Genomic DNA, 19,549 nt, shown 5'->3' on the forward strand with positions numbered 1-19,549 from the left:
CTCTCACTTCACTTCAGTTAATACAAAAATTAACTCAAGGGGCACCTGGCTAGCCCAGTCAGTAGTGTATGCAACTCTTGATCTTGGCATTGTAAGTTCAAGCTCCATGCTGAGTACAGAGATTACTTTAAAAAAAAAAAAAAAAATCATGGGGGGGGGGGCAATGGGTTGCTCAGTCCGGTAAGCATCTGACTTTGGCTCAGGTCATGATCTCATGGTCCATGAGTTCAAGCCCTGCATCAGGCTCTGCGCTGATGGCTCAGAGCCTGGAGCCATTTTCAGATTCTGTGTCTCCCACTCTCTCTCCCCTTCCCCTGCTTGTGCTCTGTTTCTCCCTTTGTCACGCAAAAATAAATAAACATTTAAAAAAATTTTTTTGAAATCATGGGGTGCCTGGGTGGCTCAGTTAGTTGAGCATCAGATTCTTGATTTCAGCTCAGTTCATGATCACAGGATCATGTGCTAACAGCACAGAACCTGCTTCGGACTCTCTATTCCTCTCCCTTGATTGCTCTCTCTCTCTCTCACTCTCTCTCTCTCACTCTCTCTCTCTTTCTCTCAAAATAAACTTAAATCTTCAAAAAATTAACTCAAAATGGAAGAAATCTAAAATTATAAAACTTCTAGAAGAGGACACAGGAGAAATTTTTGTCACCTTTCACCTAGACAAAGATTTCTTTGACAATACAGCCCTAACCATAAAAGAAAAAAAATAGACTCCATCAAAATGAAAAACTTCTGCTTTTCAGAACTATTAAGAAAATGGGGGGAAAAAGCCATAGACTGGGAGAAAATATTTACAACACATGTACCAAAGGCCTTGTATCCAGAATATACAAAGAAAGAAATAATATCAATTCTACACAAACTCTCCTAAACAGAAAAGCGAAGACTTCCAAATTATTCTACAAGGACACCATGCTCCATTACCAAAATCAGAAAAGACACTATTTTCTATTCTATTAAAAAAAAAAACAAAAAAAAAATTAAAAAAAATAAAAATAAAAAAAATAAAAATAAAAAAAATTAAAAAAAAAACAAAACTACAAACTAATATCCCTCAGGAACAAGGTACAAAGATCTATAACAAATCAAGAAAATGGTAAAAGTATCCACAGACAACAAGTAAATTAAGGACAGTAGCTGTATTCCAATACGACTTTATATTTGTGTGTGTGTGTGTACGACTTTATATGTGTGTGTGTATGTGTGTGTGTGTGTGCGTGTCTGTGTGTGTTCTCACAGGCCATAGTCTGCCGACCCCTAGAAAACTGAATGCTGTTCCCCTAAGATTAGAAACAAGGCAGGGATGTCTACTCTTACCCTTTCTATTCAACACTGTACTGGAAGTCCTAGTCAGGGTAGTGAGGGAAGAAAAAGTAAACGCATACAGACTGAAAAGGACAAAGTCGGGGCGTCTGGGTGGCTCAGTTGGTTGAGCGTCCAAGTTCAGCTCAGGTCATGATCTTGAGGTTCGTGCGTTCGAGCCCTGCAACAGGTTCTGTGCTGACAGCTCAGAGCCTGGAGCCTGTTTCAGATTCTGTGTCTCCCTCTCTCTCTGCCCCTCCCTTGCTCATGCTCTCTGTCTCAAAAATAAACAAACATTATAAAGTTAAAAAAAAAAAAGGACGAAGTAAAACTCTATTCACAGACAATATGATTATCTATGTAAAAAATCCCTAAAGAATCTACAAAAAAGTAACTGGAACTGGTAAGTATATCTAGCACAGTTGCAGAATGCAAGGTCAATGTATAAAAATCAACTGTATTTCTCCATATAGTCAACAAAGAACTAGAAATTAAAATTTTTAAGCTATCACTTATAATAGTATCAGAAATATGAAATGCCTAGGGATCAATTTAATAAAAGATACATTAAATGAGTACACTCAAAACTACAAACACTGCTAAGAAAAACTAAAGACCTAAATAAACAGAGAAATATGCCATACTCAAGAAACAAAATACTCAATAGAACGAAGATGTCAACGATCTCCAAAAGTTGACCTACAGATTCAACACAATCCCCAACAAAATTCCAACAGGCTTTATTGTAGAAATTGACAAGCTGATTCTAAAATCCACATGAAAAAGCAAAGAATCTGAAATAGCTACAATTCGTTTCTAAACTCTTTATTTTAGGGAATGATTTTTATTTTAAAGAAGGCTCCACACCCCATGTGGGGCTCGAACTCATAACCCAGAGATCAAGAGTCACATGCTCTACTGACTGAGCCAGCCAGGTGCAAAACAATTATGAAAACAGGTTCTTACAATGTTAAGCACACAGTTACATGAAGCAGCAATTCCTCTCTTAGGTATTTGATCAAGAGGAACATACGTTCACACAAAGATTTCACTGCAAATGTTCACAGTAGTTTTATTCCTAAGAGCCCCAAACTGGAAACTACCGAAATGTCCACCAGGCGGGTGAGTGGATAAACAAACTGTATTAACACTCAAAGAACAGAATGCTACTCAGCAATAAAAAGAAATCACAGTGCTGATACTTGTAATAATACAGATGGCTGTCAAAAGCATTATGCTAAGTGAGAAAAGTCAGATACAGCCATGCTGTAAGATTTCATTTACAGAAAATTGTAAAAAAAAAAAAAAAGGCAAAACTATGATGACAGAAAGCCGGCCAAAGGCCGCCAGGATGCAGGGAGGGATCAGGGGGCCTGTTTGCACAGGGAGACGAGGAAACTTTGTGGATAACAGAAATGTTCGAAGAATCTTGAATGTAGCAGTGGCTACAAGACAGTAGATATTGTAAAAACTCACTCAATTGTACTCTTAAAACTGGTTAACTTAATATAAGTAAATTACACCACAATAAAGATGGCAAAAAATATAATACACCAATAAAATGAAATGTTTCTCATACATTGATCAAAGTACAGATTACAAAACAGTGAGAACAAGACAGTCTTAATTATCTACTTATTCATATTTTTGGGTTTTTTTTGTCACCTATAAAAAAAAACACTACTTTTTAAAAGGATGTTGGGATGAGCACTGGGTGTTGTATGTAACCCAATTTGACAATAAATTATATTTAAAATAATAAAAAAGAAAGAAAAAGAAAAATACAAGAAAAGAAAAAAACCTTCATAATATAAAAGCTTCTTCTTTCTTGGGTGTTAAGCACATAAATAAGTCAGGAGAATTTACCACGCAGTAAATACTGTTTTCACTTTCTAACTGTACATGATTTGTTGGTACTGTCTATCAACCCATGACTACTGCCTGTTTGCTTTTTTTTTTTTTTTAATTTCTGAGAGAGACAGCGTTAGCAGGGGAGGATCAGAGAGAGAGAGGGAGACACCAAATCTGAAACAGGCTCCAGGCTCTGAGCTAGCTGTCAGCACAGAGCCCGACGCGGAGCTCAAACCCACGAACCGTGAAATCATGACCTGAGCCGAAGTCGGACACTTAACTGACTGAGCCACCCAGGTGCCCCTGTTTCCTTTGTTTTTTAAGTAAACTATAAAATTACTAATTACTCATCTTCACTGTGGCAAATTGAGATGGGAAAGCCAAACAAACAGAAGAAATCTGATATCACCCATAACCTCACCTCCTGAGACGAACAGCGGTACCATTTTTGGCAGTCTGGTGTAGGAATTCAGAATGGGAACTCTGAAGCCTGTCCACCTGAGCTGGAATCCCCGCTCTGACCACTTAGTAGTTTGCCAGCATGGGTAACTTGTTAGGCTGCAGGGTCTCACTCTGCTTACCTGTAAAATGGGAGGAATAGGCCCTCCCTTAAAGAGCTAGCGTGAGGATCATATGACACGACACACCTAACACACTCACAAGCCATCTTATAGGAGCTACTACTAGCACGGCAACCCCACACCCTTTCAGTCCTAGTTTCTATATACACATACACACACAGCTCTAATTTATAAAGTTCAGTGTATTCAGGGGCAGATTCAAAACGAATAAACTACTACTGGCACACTGCAGAGCGCTTACTTTGCCTTAAAAGTTACATGTTACTGGGAAAAGCTGAATCACAAGGTAGCCTGAGTTCCAGACAAGCAGGGTTAAGAACTTCCGTCTCCTCACTGATAAAATGGCAATAACACACCTGTCCACCACTCCCTCACTGGCTATAACCATAACTAATTCTGTTTCTTTCTGTTTTATATCATCTCACTAAAATAGAAGCTCCATTAGGGCAATGGCCTGGTCTTTCTTGTTTTCCGGGATGTTCCTAGCACGTGACACAAGACTGTATGACAAACATTCACTAAATAATTCAAAGAAATGGACAAACAACTTGTCACAAGGACCAAATAGTACAGATAAAAGCACTCTGAGAGCTGCGAGGCATCATTAATCTAATATTTGGCACATCTACGGCATATTTATTTGTGGTATCTCGTTTTCCTCCTATATCTGAGTTGAAAGAAGAACAGCAAGAAAAATAACTCGCCACCGGTGACACAGCTTTATGGTGGGGACACCCAGGCTCCAGACTGTTGTACCAAGATTTTGAGAATGCAAATACCACATCTTAGCTCCACCAAAAATCTAACCCTCTGGTTGCTCAACGAATACATTAGTTTAAACAAACGAAAGAAACAACATGTAAAGCGGAAGACATAGGAAAACCATATCACACTCCTGGTGTAAAAAATAAAGGAAACAATTTCTATTTGGCCCAATAAAGCTGTATGANTGGTTGCTCAACGAATACATTAGTTTAAACAAACGAAAAGAAACAACATGTAAAGCGGAAGACATAGGAAAACCGTATCACACTCCTGGTGTAAAAAATAAAGGAAACAATTTCTATTTGGCCCAATAAAGCTGTATGATGCTCTTATAATTTCAAACATCAAGATGAAGAAGAAAGTGTAAAGTCCTACCAGATCATCATTTACAGACCCTGGAAAACATGGGAATAAAAACCCAGCTACAGGGGCACTGGCTGGCTCCACCTCTCTCTCTGCCCCTCCCCCCCTTCAAAGTAAATAAATAAACTTAAAAAAAACACCCCACAAGCTACAAGCCAAAGGTAGAGGACACCACCTGTCACCAGTACAATCAGGAGAAAGGAATCTAACTTCAAATTAGCCTCAATCTTATTAGCAAATAAAAGGTCTTTAGCTCTCTCCATAAATCTAAGTAATGCAAAACCTTAAACCTAAGTAATTCAAACAGCCACGATTAAAGATCCTTGAGAAGATCAGCTTTTCTTCTGAGTCCACACTGCTCAAAACAGAACCATCATTCGTTAAATGTCTACTGAACGACTACTTGTCTTGCATAACTTGATATAACAAAAATTTCAAAGACTTACCTGTTCAATTTCTACTTATCTCAGGAAGTTAAACCCAATGACACACTAACATACAGTGTCATTTCCCAGCCCCACTGATTTCCTCACGTAACTCACTGCTGCCTAAGCCACACAGGGGAAAATAATCATTTAGGGGACATCATCCTAAAAGACAACATTTATTAAAAGTATCATATTGAGAGTCACAAAAACATTCATGGCTTTGACCAAACAATAACACTTACAGGATTCAATACTACAAAAATAATTCAAAAAATGAAAGAAAATTAAGCACACAAAGCTATTTATAGAAGCATTACTCATAAGAATGAAAAACTGGAAACAAGTGTTAAAAAACAAGGAAATGACTAAGTAAACTGACTTGATGGAGTATACAGATATTAAACAGGACTGCTATGTAAAATGGAAACACGTTATGAAAAAGGTTATCATGCTGGCTTCCAAAAGTGTATGCATAAAATTAACACACTTCATGTTACATTGCTATATGTACTGTGTGCTATTTCTCACTTCAAACAGTTTTTTAAAAAGCATACATAGGTAGAATTAAAATTTTTTTAGTTATTTAAAAAATAAAACATAAGGGACGCCTGGGTAGCACAGTCAGTTTAGCATCCGATTCTTGATTTCAGCTCAGGTCATGATCCCGGGGTCCCAGGATTAAGCCCCAAGTCTAACTCCACACTGAGCATGGAGCCTGCTTAAGATTTTCTCTCTCACACACTCTCCCCGCCCCCTGCCCCTCACCCCAACTTGTGCTCTCTCTAAAAAAAAAAAAAAAAGACAGAGAGAAAAAAGAAATAAAAATCCTAAGTAGGTCATAAATTCAATAATGCCATTTTACAGCATTATTGACCCAAAATACAAAGGTTAACAATACAAGTGTCGGCAAGGATATGAATTAGAATGAATCCTTATACATTGGCAATGGGAATGTAGAACTGTCTAGGAAAACAATCTGGCACTGTTTTGTAAGGATAAACACAAGTGTACCCCATAGCCCAGTAACCCCGCTCCTAAGTATCTCCAAGAAATTCCTTCACACATGCACCGAGAGACAAAGCACACAACAGCAAAACACCGTAAACAACCCAAATGCTCAACAGGAAAATGGATAAGTTCGTGCTCCACAAAATGAAAGACAACAGTAAAATTAAATGAAACTCAATCACGTGTAACAGCCCAAATGTACCTAACTAAATGACAATATGAAAATAAAAAAACGGGGCCCCTGGGTAGGTAGTTCAGTCAGTTAAGCGTCTGACTTTGACTCAGGTCGTGATCACACAGTTCGTGAGTTTGAGCCCCACATCGGGTTCTGCACTGATGTGTGGTACCTGCTTGGGATTTTCTCTCACTCTCTCTCTCTCTCTGCCTGTCCCCCATGCACACTCTTTCTCTCTCAAAATAAGTAAGCTTTAAAAATAAATAAATAAATGAGAAATAAGAAAATGGGAAAAAAAAGCAAGTCACAGAACATTAAATATCATTTTTATAAAGGCCAAAACAAATGAAACAAAAGATATATGGAAACTTTTTTTTTAAGGGACTAGAAGACCCAAGAATTAGGAGAAGAGTTATGTAAGGAGCTGACAGAGAAACAAGAAACAAGATGGGGAAGGAACATGTGCAGCATAAGCAATGTTTCCATTTTCATTTTGGTGGCAGGTTCATGAATGTTCATTTTATTATCATACTTTGAAACTTACATGCTACAAATAATCTTTTATGTGTGTCACCTAATAAATTTGTTTTAAAAGTTTCTAGAGGTGGGGGGGGGAAGGTTATACACTCTGATTACAACCATGGAAACATGCACAGGGAGAAATTAAGAAAACAATGAAAACATACCTGGGGTGTACTTTGGTAAAACTGATTATTTTTATCCATATTCCCTACAATTTGACTGTGCTTTGTTATTTAAAATATATATACACACACACATATATATATGTGTATATATACACACATATGTATACATATTCTCTCAAAGATACACAAGAAACTGGTAATACTGTTTCCAGGGAGAGAAACTGGGTGGTTGAGGAAAAGTAATTGAGAAGAAGACTTTTCTCCAAATGTCCTTTTACTTTGATTCTGTACTAAATCAATATGTAACATATTCAAATAATTTAAATTAAAATTTTTTTAATGTTTCTTTATTTGTGAGAGAAAGTGAGATAGAGTGCGAGCAGGGGAAGGACAGAGAGAGAAGGGGACAGAGGATCTGAAGCATGCCCGACACTGACAGCAGAGAGCCCAATGTGGGACTTGAACTCACAAACCACAAGACCATGGCCTGAGCTGAAATCAAGAGTTGAATACTTAACCAACTAAGCCACCCACGCTCCCCTTTAAAATAAAAATTTTTTTAAATGAACAGCTCAGGAAACAATAGATGTTGGCAAGGACGTGGAGAAAGGGGAACAGTTCTGCACTGCTGGCAGCCACTTTAGAGAACAGTATGGAGGCTCCTCAAAAAATTAAAAGTAGAACCACCCTACTATCCAGCAATTGCACTACTAGGTATTTACCCAAAGAATACAAAACTGCTGATTTGAAGGGACACATGTGTCCCAATGTTTACAGCAGCACTATTAACAGCAGCCAAATTATGGAAAGAGCCCAAATGTCCACTGACTGATGAATGGATAAAGAAGATGTGATGTACACACACACACACACACACACAATGGAATATTACTCGGATGAAAAAGAATGAAATCTTGCCATTTGCAACAATGTGGATGGAACTAGAGTGTATTATGCTAAACAAAATAAGTCAGACAAAAAGAAACATTGTATGATTTTACTTGTGGAATTTAAGAAACAAAACAGATGAACATAGGGAAGAAAAAATAAAAACAGAAGGAGGCAAACCATAGGAGTCTCTTAAATACAGAGAACAAACTGAGGGTTGCTGGGGAGGGGGTGTTGACTGGGGAAGGGGCTAAATGAGTGATGGGCATTAAGGAGGGCACTTGTTGGGATGAGCAATGGGTATTCTTTGTAAGTGATAAATCACTAAATTCTACTCCTGAAACCATTATTACACTATATGTTAACTAACTTGGATTTAAAAAAAATTTTTTTAATAAAATTCAAAAATAACAGAATAAAAAATTTTAAATGTTGTCACTATGAAGATAGTATCTATTTATTTAATCTTTTACGTAATGAAATTCAAAAATAAATAACTTTTGAGGCACCTGGGTAGCTCAGTCAGTTAAGTGTCTGACTCTTGGTTTAGGCTCAGGCTATGATCTCACAATTTGTGGGATAGAGCTCCACATCAGGCTCTGGGCTGACAACACAGAGCCTGCTTGGGATTCTCTCTCTCCCTCTCTCTGCCCTTCTCCCACTTGCACACATGCTCTCTCTCAAAGTAAGGAAATAAACATTTAAAAATATAATAATTACATAAATAAGTTTTACAAAGGACTACATTGTAATCATGTTCTGTGGTTCTCAAACCCTATGCCAAGACACCACAAGACGCCGCCACACACTCCCATGTGTGCGTGCCAGGGCATTTTAAATTTTTGAGGGAAATACATCATCCATTGTATGCTGCATGTGCTAGACTGAGGTAGTTCACGTTCAGCGTTAGATCATACTAGATTCCTTCCTATGTTGTCACAGCTTTGCAAAGCTGGGTCTTCAGCACTTGTGGTGATAAAAAGCCAGTGTGGGACAGGAAATGAAGGCTGCCATGTGCGGCCTGGTTCCAAGTCTGAGAAGCTGCACACTGCCCGATGGGCACATTCATCCCCACTGGCAAGTAATTTATCCACGAGGGACATAAAAATATTAGTCTTTCACTTATGTGTTATTTTTTAAACAGCAACTAAGTCGTTAGAACATGCGGACTTACTAAGTTGTTTAGACTTAATTATTTTTTAAATGGAAAGACCATTCAGTGTGTCTTTTGGCTTAGGATGTGCAGTGAAAATATTTTTAAGACACTAAAAAAACTATGAACTAAGAAGTCGGGAATCTCTAATCTATTTGGGAAGAAAACTCTCTTCATATAACAGATATGTTCTCTGGAAACACTCTCCAAGAGAAGGATCCCAACTAAAAAGTACTAAAAGGGACCAGAAGTCTTAAGTGTTAGCCATAAATTTTGTTTATCTTCTTTAGAGGAAGCTTAAGCTAAACCTTAAAAGTCATTAAAACATGGTACAATGAAAAAGAAATAGAAGCTCCCCAACTATAGTAAGATTTCTGTAGACAATCAGCTGCATGGAGGACACTAGTAAGCATAACATTACCCGAAGACCTTCACTGTTTTCAGGGAAATTTTCCAGACTTCGCTCTAGAGGCTTAAAAGTGCTACTTATCGGTCAAACTGGGAAAGCAGCTGGAGAAAGGAGCCTTCCTACCGTCTGCCCCTCAATGGCAGCTCGCTGGCGCCCCAGCACATCTTGCAGCTGAGTGAAATGCTGAATGAAGGCCACGACCTCCGCCTGAAAACGCTGCGTGTGCACGTACTGTACAGAGGCCATCTGGAGGCTCACTCGAATGTCGTGCTCTCTCCGAAGCAGAGGGTCGGGCCGTCCGTATCTGGGAACAAGGGCAAAAATGTGACTTGACAGCAAGATACAAGTTAGTATTGGAAGAAAACAGGCTCACTTAGGGGTTTCCCTAGAAAACAGCTTTAACTATTAAAATGCAAATCCGCAATCAGGTTTGACAGAGCTACTCAGTAATTACTCCCTTTCTAAGCTGCGGCAATGAGTTGAGGATTTTAAATGAGAGTCTGGTGTTGACAGCCAAGGCTGCGAACAGGTGGGCAGCTCTGGCGCTGAACTCCTGATTCCAGAACTCACGCCTGTGATTCCACCGGAGCCCCTTTCCCTGCCTTTAGGAAAAGATGATTACTCCTGCTCAAAGACTGTAACAATAAGCACTCGAAAGGTAAAAAAATAAGGCCATGAAACAATAGGGAAAGAAAATGAGGCAATGCAATCAGTGTTTCTGGGGAAAATGGTCTCCTGAAAAGAAGTCTTCTGTTTACTTCAGTGAAATGCAGGCCAAAGACGTTTAGCATGTACTTTCCATGACAAATTAGGAAACTTTTATGAATGGTTTTGAATTTAATGGGCATGGAATCATAATAATAAATTATATGGGCCACAGTCACTGGGGAAAGAAACTCACAGTTGCTTAAGCATCTGTTTTGTGCCAGGACTTTTATATTAATTATCTCACTTATCAAAGAATTATACCAATAAGGTAGGCAATAATATAAACACATCAATCTACATTCTCAATAGAGTCTGAAAATGGAAGAAAAAGTTCTCAGACATCTTTGGGAACAGTTTTTCTCAACTGTGGTTGAACATTAGAATCACCTTAGCAAATGGTTGAAAAAAAAAAAAAAAGGCTGAGAACTACCCTGGAACAGAATATTTGGGGGCAGAGATGGATACCTATATTTCCTAACAGCTCCCCAAAATGTTGAAAAACCACCATTTTAAACCTTTAGCCTTCTGAGATGACCATTCTTTTAAAAACTACATAGGCCTCAAAGTGTCCTCTAAATTCTAAAATTGAAAAAATTCAGGGGTGCCTGGGTGGCTCAGTCGGTTAAGCGTCCAACTTCGGCTCAGGTCATGATCTTGAGGTTTATGAGTTCCAGCCCCGTGTCAGGCTTTGTGCTGACAGCTGGGAGCCTGGAGCCTGCTTCAGATTCTGTGTCTCTCTCTCTACCCATCCCCTGCTCGTGCTCTGTCTCTCTCTCTCAAAAATAAACACCAAAAAAAGAAAGGAAGGAAGGAAGGAAGAGAGAAAGAGAGAAAGAAAGATTCAATATACACTTTTATAGAGAAAAAAATGCTTCATATAATTTAACATCTATACCTTTAACAACTTTCTCAGGCTGAAATCATTCCATAACGTTGAAAGTTAGATGGAAACTGATCTAACTTTGTCCTCTCAATATTTAGATAGAAAAACTGATTCATGGAGATTAAGTGACTTGCCTAAGGCCACATAACAAGCCAGTGTGAAGCCAGCATGAGATCCCAGGCTTTTTAAAATTCAGAATTATTTCGGGGCGTCTGGCTGGCTCAGTTAGTACAGCATGCGACCCTCGATCTTGGGATTGTGAGTTTGAGCCCCACATTGGGTGTGGAGGTTACTTTAAAAAAAAAAGTTATTTCAATCACACACCATCTGTTTATGAGGACTGAGTAGTAACCCACTTCAACACAGACCCATTTTACTACAAATCAGGATTCCTTGCAACTAGATACAATTTTACCTAAGATGGTAAAAATGTTTTTAAACTTCTACTAGTTTAGCCAGTAAGAATTTGGAACGGCAACAAATATGACAAAAGGTGAAATGAGAAAAATGGGTATTTTTACTTAAAAGTCTGGAAAATGAGTGCTTCTTCTCCACTCGTAGTAAAGCGCTCTCTGTAGAACTCTCCGTGGGCTGTAAGGTCACTTAGGGACAGGCTCCCGATGCTTCCCTGCAAGGCCAGGTCTCCATCTAGGGATGTTAAAAATAGAACACGGCCCTATGTATCTTTTTCTGTCATACACCTTAAATATGTCTGGAACAAAACCTGATCCACACATGCCTCAGACTTTTCAATATTTAATCAAATTAAATGTCGAAGGCAAATTTTCATATTCCAGTGCACCCACCAAAAACATTTTACACAAGATTTCAAACAGTATCAATGCAGAAGTCCAAAGGGGGCTGAAACACTACAACAATGTCATACTTTAACCTTTACAAGGGGAAAGAAATTAAACTAAATGCATACACAAATTAAAAGATAAAACATTTCTAAATACAGGGGCACCTGGGTGGCTCAGTCGGGTAACTTGGCTCAGGTCATGATCTCACGGCTCATGAGTTCAAGTCCTACCTTGGGGTCTGCGCTGAGAGTGTGGAGTCTGCTTGGGATTCTCTGTCTTCCTCTCTTTTTGCCCCTCCCCGCTAGTGCACAGTCTCTGTCTCTTTCTCTCTCTCTCTCTTTCAAAAATAAACATTACTTTAAAAATTTTTTAAACTTTTTTTTGACATTTATTTTTGAGAGAGAGAGAGACAGAGAGCGAGCAGGGAAGGGACAGAGAGAGAGGGAGACATAGAATCCAAAACAGGCTCCTGGCTCTGAGCTGTCAGCACAGAGCCCGACACAGGGCTCGAACCCACAAACCTGAGATCACGACCTGAGCCGAAGTCAGATGGTTAACCGACTCAGCCATCCAGGCATCCCTAAAAAAAAAACATTTCTAAATACAGACAGAACGGGATCATTTCTGAGATGAAGACCACTAATTAGAATTAGTGAAACAGCATAAGGTCTATTAACTGCATGATGGATAAGAGAATAAAGGAGGAAGTGTCAGATATGTCAGGCATTCAGGCAACATGTTAGTGTGATTTAATAAAAAAGTGCAATTAATTAATGAGACAGACACTGGAGACAAGATTTAAAGCTGCTCTGGTGTCACAAGCGTGAAACCCCCTGAAGGTGGAAAAGAACAAAGGAGGAGGTTAAAACACGCGCACCTGGGGTGTGCACCTACAATGACTCATTCTTTACATGGTACAGATATTAAAAAGCGATACTGCAAACTGCTGCTTCCATAAAACAAATTTTATCATAATTGGCACTACAAAGCCGTGACTTAGTGTTTACACCTGGCATATGCTAGTTCAGCTCTCAGTGAACTGAAGACACATACTTATTTTGGACTCTTCACATCGCCTAACAAAAACACCCAAGCTTCTCCCAATTTTAAAGACCTCTCTCTTCCGAGCTTTTATAAATTAATTTATATCAGACATGAAATCTCAACTTCAGCTCATTCCTTCCCCCAAAAGACATTCCTGGTTTTACTACAGTCACCATCTGAGCTCTGTGATCTTCCATTACTAAGGAAGGAGGGGTGTTTTATTCACACTTTATAAACCTCTACTATTTAGAACCTGATGTGGCTGATCCCTTGTGTTCAGCTAAGAACTTCCGCCTGCGGCGTCCCACCAGAAAGAGTGCCGGCTCTGCCACATCGTCCTGCCTGCGGTCCTGCCCCCCACTGAAGGTTCCCTCTCTTTGGGGCACTAGAGTGAGCCTACCCCCGGGTTTCCCAGGGGTAAGTATTCACAATGTCCCTTTTCACTCTCAAAATGTCCCAATGGGGACCAATAAAATTATAGAGTCACCCCAGAGAGAGTTTGTTAAAAACACAGAGAGGTGCCAGGGCCCCATCTCAGCCTAATGAATCCTATTTTGGGTACAGGGCAGGGGCCCCAGACCCCTGCATTTTTAACAAGCTGTCCACATGATTCCAATCCCTAAGCCGGTATTTGGGAGCCACTGCCACAAATCACAGATGAACAACCGCCGTCAAGCCAGTGGTGCCACACTTTGCTCAGCATGGAGGACAATCTAATTTGTGAGCCGAGGAGGAGATGGGGGTTCAAATTCTTACCAAGCTGTGCAAGTTTGAGGCCACCCCACTCACCAATCATTTCCAGGTGTGCCGCCAACTTGGACACACTCGCTTTGGCCAGCTCACTGGTGGTCTTATTCAGCACGAGAGACAGCGAATGCACCTGAGAACGAGGGACACAAAGCAAGGCAGAACTCACTGGGGGAGGAAAGGCAGCTTTTGGGCTAAAAGCAACGCCCCCCCCCCCCCCACCGGAGGAAGGTGCAACCGAGCCCAGGAAACGCGAGGCAGCGCTCCTGATGACGCCAGTGCCCTCTCGGCCCTCCCTGGCAGTCGCACCACATGCCCTAAGGAGAGGGCTGGGGAGAAAGGGGCTCCGCCAGACACCCCAAACCCCAGGGCCCGTGGTATCATCTCTGCAGTCGCCTTGTCTATACTGTTAGTGAGATGGGTTATGTTGTAGAACAATTTTTCTCATTGTTTGCACTTGTGTTTAACACTGCACTAGCCTGTAATCACTCACAGAAGTTCGTTAAGTCAAGTCTCACCCTGAGAAATCTGTCTAAGCAAAATAGGATTTAGAATCCTGCTTAATCCCTGGGCGAATATTTAACAGAAGCCCCTGGCGACCAACTGGGACTTCACCTAGGAGTCACAACCAAACATTTTCTTTTTGAGGGACAAGCAGAAATAGAAGGAAGCCAAAACCCTCTGCCTTAGGATCCGCACTCTTTGTAACACATAAATTCAGTTTGGGGGCACGTGGGGGCTCAGTCGGTTAAGCGTCCAGCTCTTGATCTCGGCTCAGGTCAGGATCTCAAGGTTCATGAGATGGAGTCTCACTCTGGGCTCTACACTGACAGCACAGAGCCTGCTTGGGATTCTCTCTCTCCCTCTCTCATTGCCCCTCCCCGGCTCATACTCGCTCTCACCCTCTCTCTCAAAATAAATAAACAAACTTAAAAAAAAATCCAATAAACTCTGTATAGTAACATGGTCGTTTTAAACATTCAAAGGACTTCTAGCTGTAGGTGTGTTGAGTCAGGAACCTGACTTAGTGTGTTGAGTCAGGAACCTCACTGGGGACAAGGGATCAGATGGAGAGAAGGAAGAGAGGAGATCAAACCTCAATTCACATCGCCCGCTTCCAAACGCCACACTCACCCCTTTCCCTTCAATGCCTACCACTAAGTAGGTGCTCAGGAAACGTCTTGATGAATGAACGATAAATAAGGAAGGAAAAAGACAGGGAAGAAAGAAAGAGAAGAATAGGAAGAAAGGCGGGAGGAGGAACTTTGGCAGAGGAGGGTGGAGAAAAAGGGAGGGGGTCATTTGGGGTGCAGGGCCTTACAGGCCCCTCCAGCCCACAGAGGCTCCGCGGCAGAAAGGCTTCTGACCCAGACACACGGGTCTCAGGCAGACGAGATTATCCAGTAGGAGGGAAACAGAAAACCGTCAGCCGCTCAATCACCGAAATAACAAATATGATGGAGCTAAAAATGCCTCCATTAGAGGAATCCAGCTGTCACCACCTGACCCCATTCTCAGTGCAAATCCTAGTGTCCCTAAAAGTGGGACAACCAGACGCTGCAACCTCTCCAGCATAATACAACAGGAGCACCCAGCACAACCCACCACCTGTGCTTAACAAAAAGCTGAACCCAAATCTGATGAAGCCTCGAGAGCTAACTTCCACTTCTAAAATTAGAAGATAAAAGAAGTCAAATGGCACCAAAAGAAAACAGAAAGACAAATCCAGAATGCGCGACACTCTAAAGGACACACTAGCCCAGTTTCTACGAGCCAGTGACATGGGGGGAATAAAGACCGGTTTTCTTTCTTTTTTTTTTTTTAATGTTTTATTTATTTCTGAGAGAGAGAGAGAGAGAGACAGCGTGAGCAGGGGAGGGTGAGAGAGAGAGACACACACACAGAATCTGAAACAGGCTCCAGGTTCTGAGCTGGCTGTCAGCACAGAGCCCGACGCAGGGCTTGAACCCACAAACCGTGAGATCATGACCTGAGCCGAAGTCGGACGCTTAACCAACTGAGCCACCCAGGCGCCCTATGAGACCGGTTTTCTTTAATCAACAGAGATTTAGGAGAAATGACAGCAAATGGAACATGTGAACCTATCTTGAACTCGCATTCAAAAGACTCATATACCATTTTATTTAATGCTCCCCATTTTGTAAACAAAGAAACTACGGCTCAGGAAAGCAAAGTATTCCAGTGAATTGTAGAGATCACAGGGAAGTTTCTTAATCACTCATTTCTCTACAATCCACCAGTAAAAGGGCTATTTTGAAATAATCAGAAAGATCTGATTATAGACAGTCTTACAAAATACCAAGAAATTCTCATTAATTTAGTTAGAATTAGTTATGTAAGATGAGGTCCACATTTTTTTTAGAAATGACAACTGAGGCATGTAGAGGTAAAATGTTATATCTGGAATTTGCTTTAAAACACTTCAGCAAGGGGTGACTTGCTCAGGTCATGATCTCAGAGCTCATGAGTTTGAGCCCCACTTGGGGCTCTGTGCTGACAGCTCCGGAGCCTCCTTCAGATTCTGTGTCTCCCTCTCTCTCTGCCCCTTTCCCACTTGTGCTTGCTCTGTCTCTCTCTCAAAAATTAATAAACATTAAAAAATAAAATAAAGTAATTCAGCAAAAAGAAAAAAGGAACAAAGTAAATTTGATGAATCTCAAAGGGATAAAGTAAATGGAAGTTCCTTCAACTATTCTATTTGTGTTATGTTTGAAAATTCCCACACTAAAAATGTTTTCAAAAATTCTTATTCTAAAACAGCCCACTGCCGAGGGGCATCGTCTGGTCTTGTTCTCTTGTGAAACCAGCTACAATCTATCGGTGCAATGCCCCCCCAGAGCGCCTCTACACCCAACACCAAAGGGTTCCTGAGGCCCTCCGTCACAGGCACAAGACCAAAGTTACGGCTACAAACCCATGAAGTCCAAAGCAACAGCTAAAGCCTCTCCATTTTCCACTCATCTTGCTAAACAAGGTGCCGGAGGGCTCAGAGCTCTACAAGGGCACTCCCTCGCAGACACTGAGCGGGGGAAGTGAAACTGGCTCGTGCCCAGCTCTGCCCTGAAAGCTCTTCCTTTTCTAGAAGAATGCAGCCTCCTGCGAGCTAAGGAAAGAAGAAGATAGCAACTGGATTAAACGTGATTGTCCCCGGCAGCAAGAGTCTATACTGGCGAAGGCAGGTAGATGAACTCCACCCTCCAGGCATGCACATTACCAGCCACCGCAGGGGTCCCGGGGCTCTGGAAGGTGCTAGCTGCTACGGTGTGCCCCCAAATGGTCAATTAAATCGAACTGCTTACACATCTTACCATGCTCGCACACAGAGTAGAATACCCTTAAATTCAAAGGCTACCTTTTTTATGTGCTCTTCAATATTCACAGTGTGAGTACCAAGGACAGGTTGTATGTATGGTGAGCCACAGAGCAGCAAAAATAATACTAGCTATCGTTCACTGAATGCCTACTTCCTGCCACGCGCTGTGCAAAGGGCCTTGCTCATCTAGTTCTCACAGAATCCTTGCAACATCCCGACAACGAGGACACCATCCAACACCCCCAGTCTACGAGTGAGAAAATCGAGGGAGAAGCTAAAACTTGTGCCTAAGGCCACAGAGCTATAGGTTACAGCAGAAGTGTCAGGATGCAGACCCGCAGCCTGACTTGAGACTCCATTCTCGACAGCTGGCCTGTCGCCTCAGTGAAAGCCAGTAACGATCTCAGTGAGCAGGGAGACAGGTGAGCAGGGAGAGGGGTTAAACGTCACATTCCAGAGTAGCTACCCTGTAGCAGACACCCAGCCAAGTGCTTTATGTGCATTACCTCACTCGGTTATCTTAATGAGTCGGAAGATGGAAGGCGAACAAACTGATGGATGATGGGAAATGAGGGAACTGAGGATCCAAGGAAATAAGGCTTTCCCCTGAACTGCACAACTCAAAGGAAATACGGAAGCTTACTTAAACCATTTGTTTTCCCCGTCCCCTGATGGGCTTTACACGAAAACCTCTTCTAAAATATTAACAGGTATCCACACGACTACAGATAAATCCCCCGCCAATAAGATCTACTTTCTAAAGTAAATGTACAACAAGTGCATATAAGTAAACAAAGCAAAGTTCATTCTTAGAACTTCAAAGAGTGAAAGGGAAGTGATATACCTTGAGATCCAGCTTGGTGTTAACTGGATCCTGAAGTTCAGACTCTACTAGAACATTTGATTCTGACTTCACATTTTGTAGAGTGTCCTCAGGAGGTACTTTCATTGCATGGTTGTCTGCGGTGGAGCCAATTCCAAAAAAATCTAGTATCACCACCCAGGTTTGCAGTGTGATCAGCACATCCAAGCAGTTAAAATCAACATCAATGTTCCGGTTAACGCGATTATAACTGGAAGAGAATTCTGGGTGTTTCTTATCCACCAAGAATACGTTTATATGCACCAAGGAATCATCAAATTTACTCTTTCCAGCAAGCATCTTGGGCTCGTCTACTGTTGGAGAAGGGGGTGGGGTCAAGGGATAGTCCTGGTCTTGAACTTCCTTTTGCTTCTTCCGGGACATGGAGGTGGGTCTTTGATACAGCTGGAAGACATTAGGAGCTTCTTCCATGTGGGAGGGAAGAGACCGAGGCATATCAGGATACTCCACATTGGATACTGACGGACAGGACTGAGAAAGATATTCCTTTTGTGCTAAACTAGATGGTTTAGGAGCCCCCCGAGACACCATCAGGTTCTTATATTTGGAATCTGGATTCTTCTCCAGTAAGTCTTCCATGAGCAGAGAGCGCAGGGCAATCTGAATGGATAAAGTCTGAGGATGGTCTTTACTGAATTCCACCTCAAAATCCTGAAACTTTAAGCTCACGAGACCCTGAGCCCCCAAAGTCAGATCTCCACTTAGCTGAACTTGGAGCTCTGGGATACAAAAGTTGGCTTGAATCTGGGTAAAGGACTTGACTTCCTTCAGAGACAAGGACTTTTGAGAAGAGTTAGAAAGGCTGGAGTGGCTGAACAATCCATTTTCCTTCCTTTCAATGGAAGGTTCTCCACAGGTACTGAGGGAAGGCAGAGGAGAGTTAGGGCAGGGTGAGGAGGCAGCACTGACTGGAAACTTATTCAGATCTTCACTATACACGAGATTGTCCAGTGTCTGTAAAACCTGCTCATATACATGCTTTGCTAACACCACCTGTAGTCAAAGAGAAAAATGTCGTTATTCCACTATTATTAACTACACTCAGAGGCACCGCCCACAAATTTCCATAGTTGACATTTATGGGTTTCCCCAAGACATTCAAGTTGACAGCAGGGATTATCCCTTCGGTTTCTTCTCCGACTTTCCCTCTCTCTGACCCATGTCCACTGATGAGGCCCCCTCACCGCCTCCCCCAGCACCTCACAAAATAATCTTTACACAATCAATGTTCAATAAGGGCTGTTGACTGTAAGGCCTGAATCAACAAAACCACTCTTTCTAACCCCACAAAAACAATAGCAGAAATTGACGGGAATACTGCCAAAAGTCTAATATGGCTATACCACAGGACTGAGAAACAAGACGCGGGGTTCTAAAACTCACTGATCATCACCAATTAGCGTTATAACCTTTGTTTACTTCAGCTAAACAGAAAGTGCTTTTTAATGATAATAACGATAAGTCATGATCACTTACGTTTCCTCTCACTTTGGTTTTTAATTACAATTTCTCATTAAAAATGTTTTCACAAAAGCTTTTGATAGATTTATGAGCAATTTTTTTAACAGCAG

The 19,549-nt window shown here is 41.2% G+C and overlaps 1 protein-coding gene across 4 annotated transcripts in view; it reads right to left on the minus strand.

The window, feature by feature from the left end:
- The window catches only part of VPS13D (vacuolar protein sorting 13 homolog D), a 251,706-nt gene that overhangs the window by 194,388 nt on the left and 37,769 nt on the right, over positions 1-19,549 (minus strand). For all 4 annotated transcript variants that reach the window (XM_077763779.1, XM_077763778.1, XM_077763781.1 and 1 more), the window contains exons 20-23: positions 17,940-18,971; positions 13,804-13,894; positions 11,689-11,815; positions 9,700-9,880 (exon numbers count right to left, since the gene is read on the minus strand). In XM_077763779.1, the coding sequence (XP_077619905.1) occupies positions 9,700-9,880; positions 11,689-11,815; positions 13,804-13,894; positions 17,940-18,971 (1,431 nt within the window). The remainder of the gene's footprint in view (positions 1-9,699; positions 9,881-11,688; positions 11,816-13,803; positions 13,895-17,939; positions 18,972-19,549) is intronic.

This window comes from Crocuta crocuta, unplaced genomic scaffold (genome assembly GCF_008692635.1).
Source record: "Crocuta crocuta isolate KB4526 unplaced genomic scaffold, BGI_CrCroc_1.0 scaffold13, whole genome shotgun sequence".
Taxonomy (NCBI): domain Eukaryota; kingdom Metazoa; phylum Chordata; class Mammalia; order Carnivora; family Hyaenidae; genus Crocuta; species Crocuta crocuta.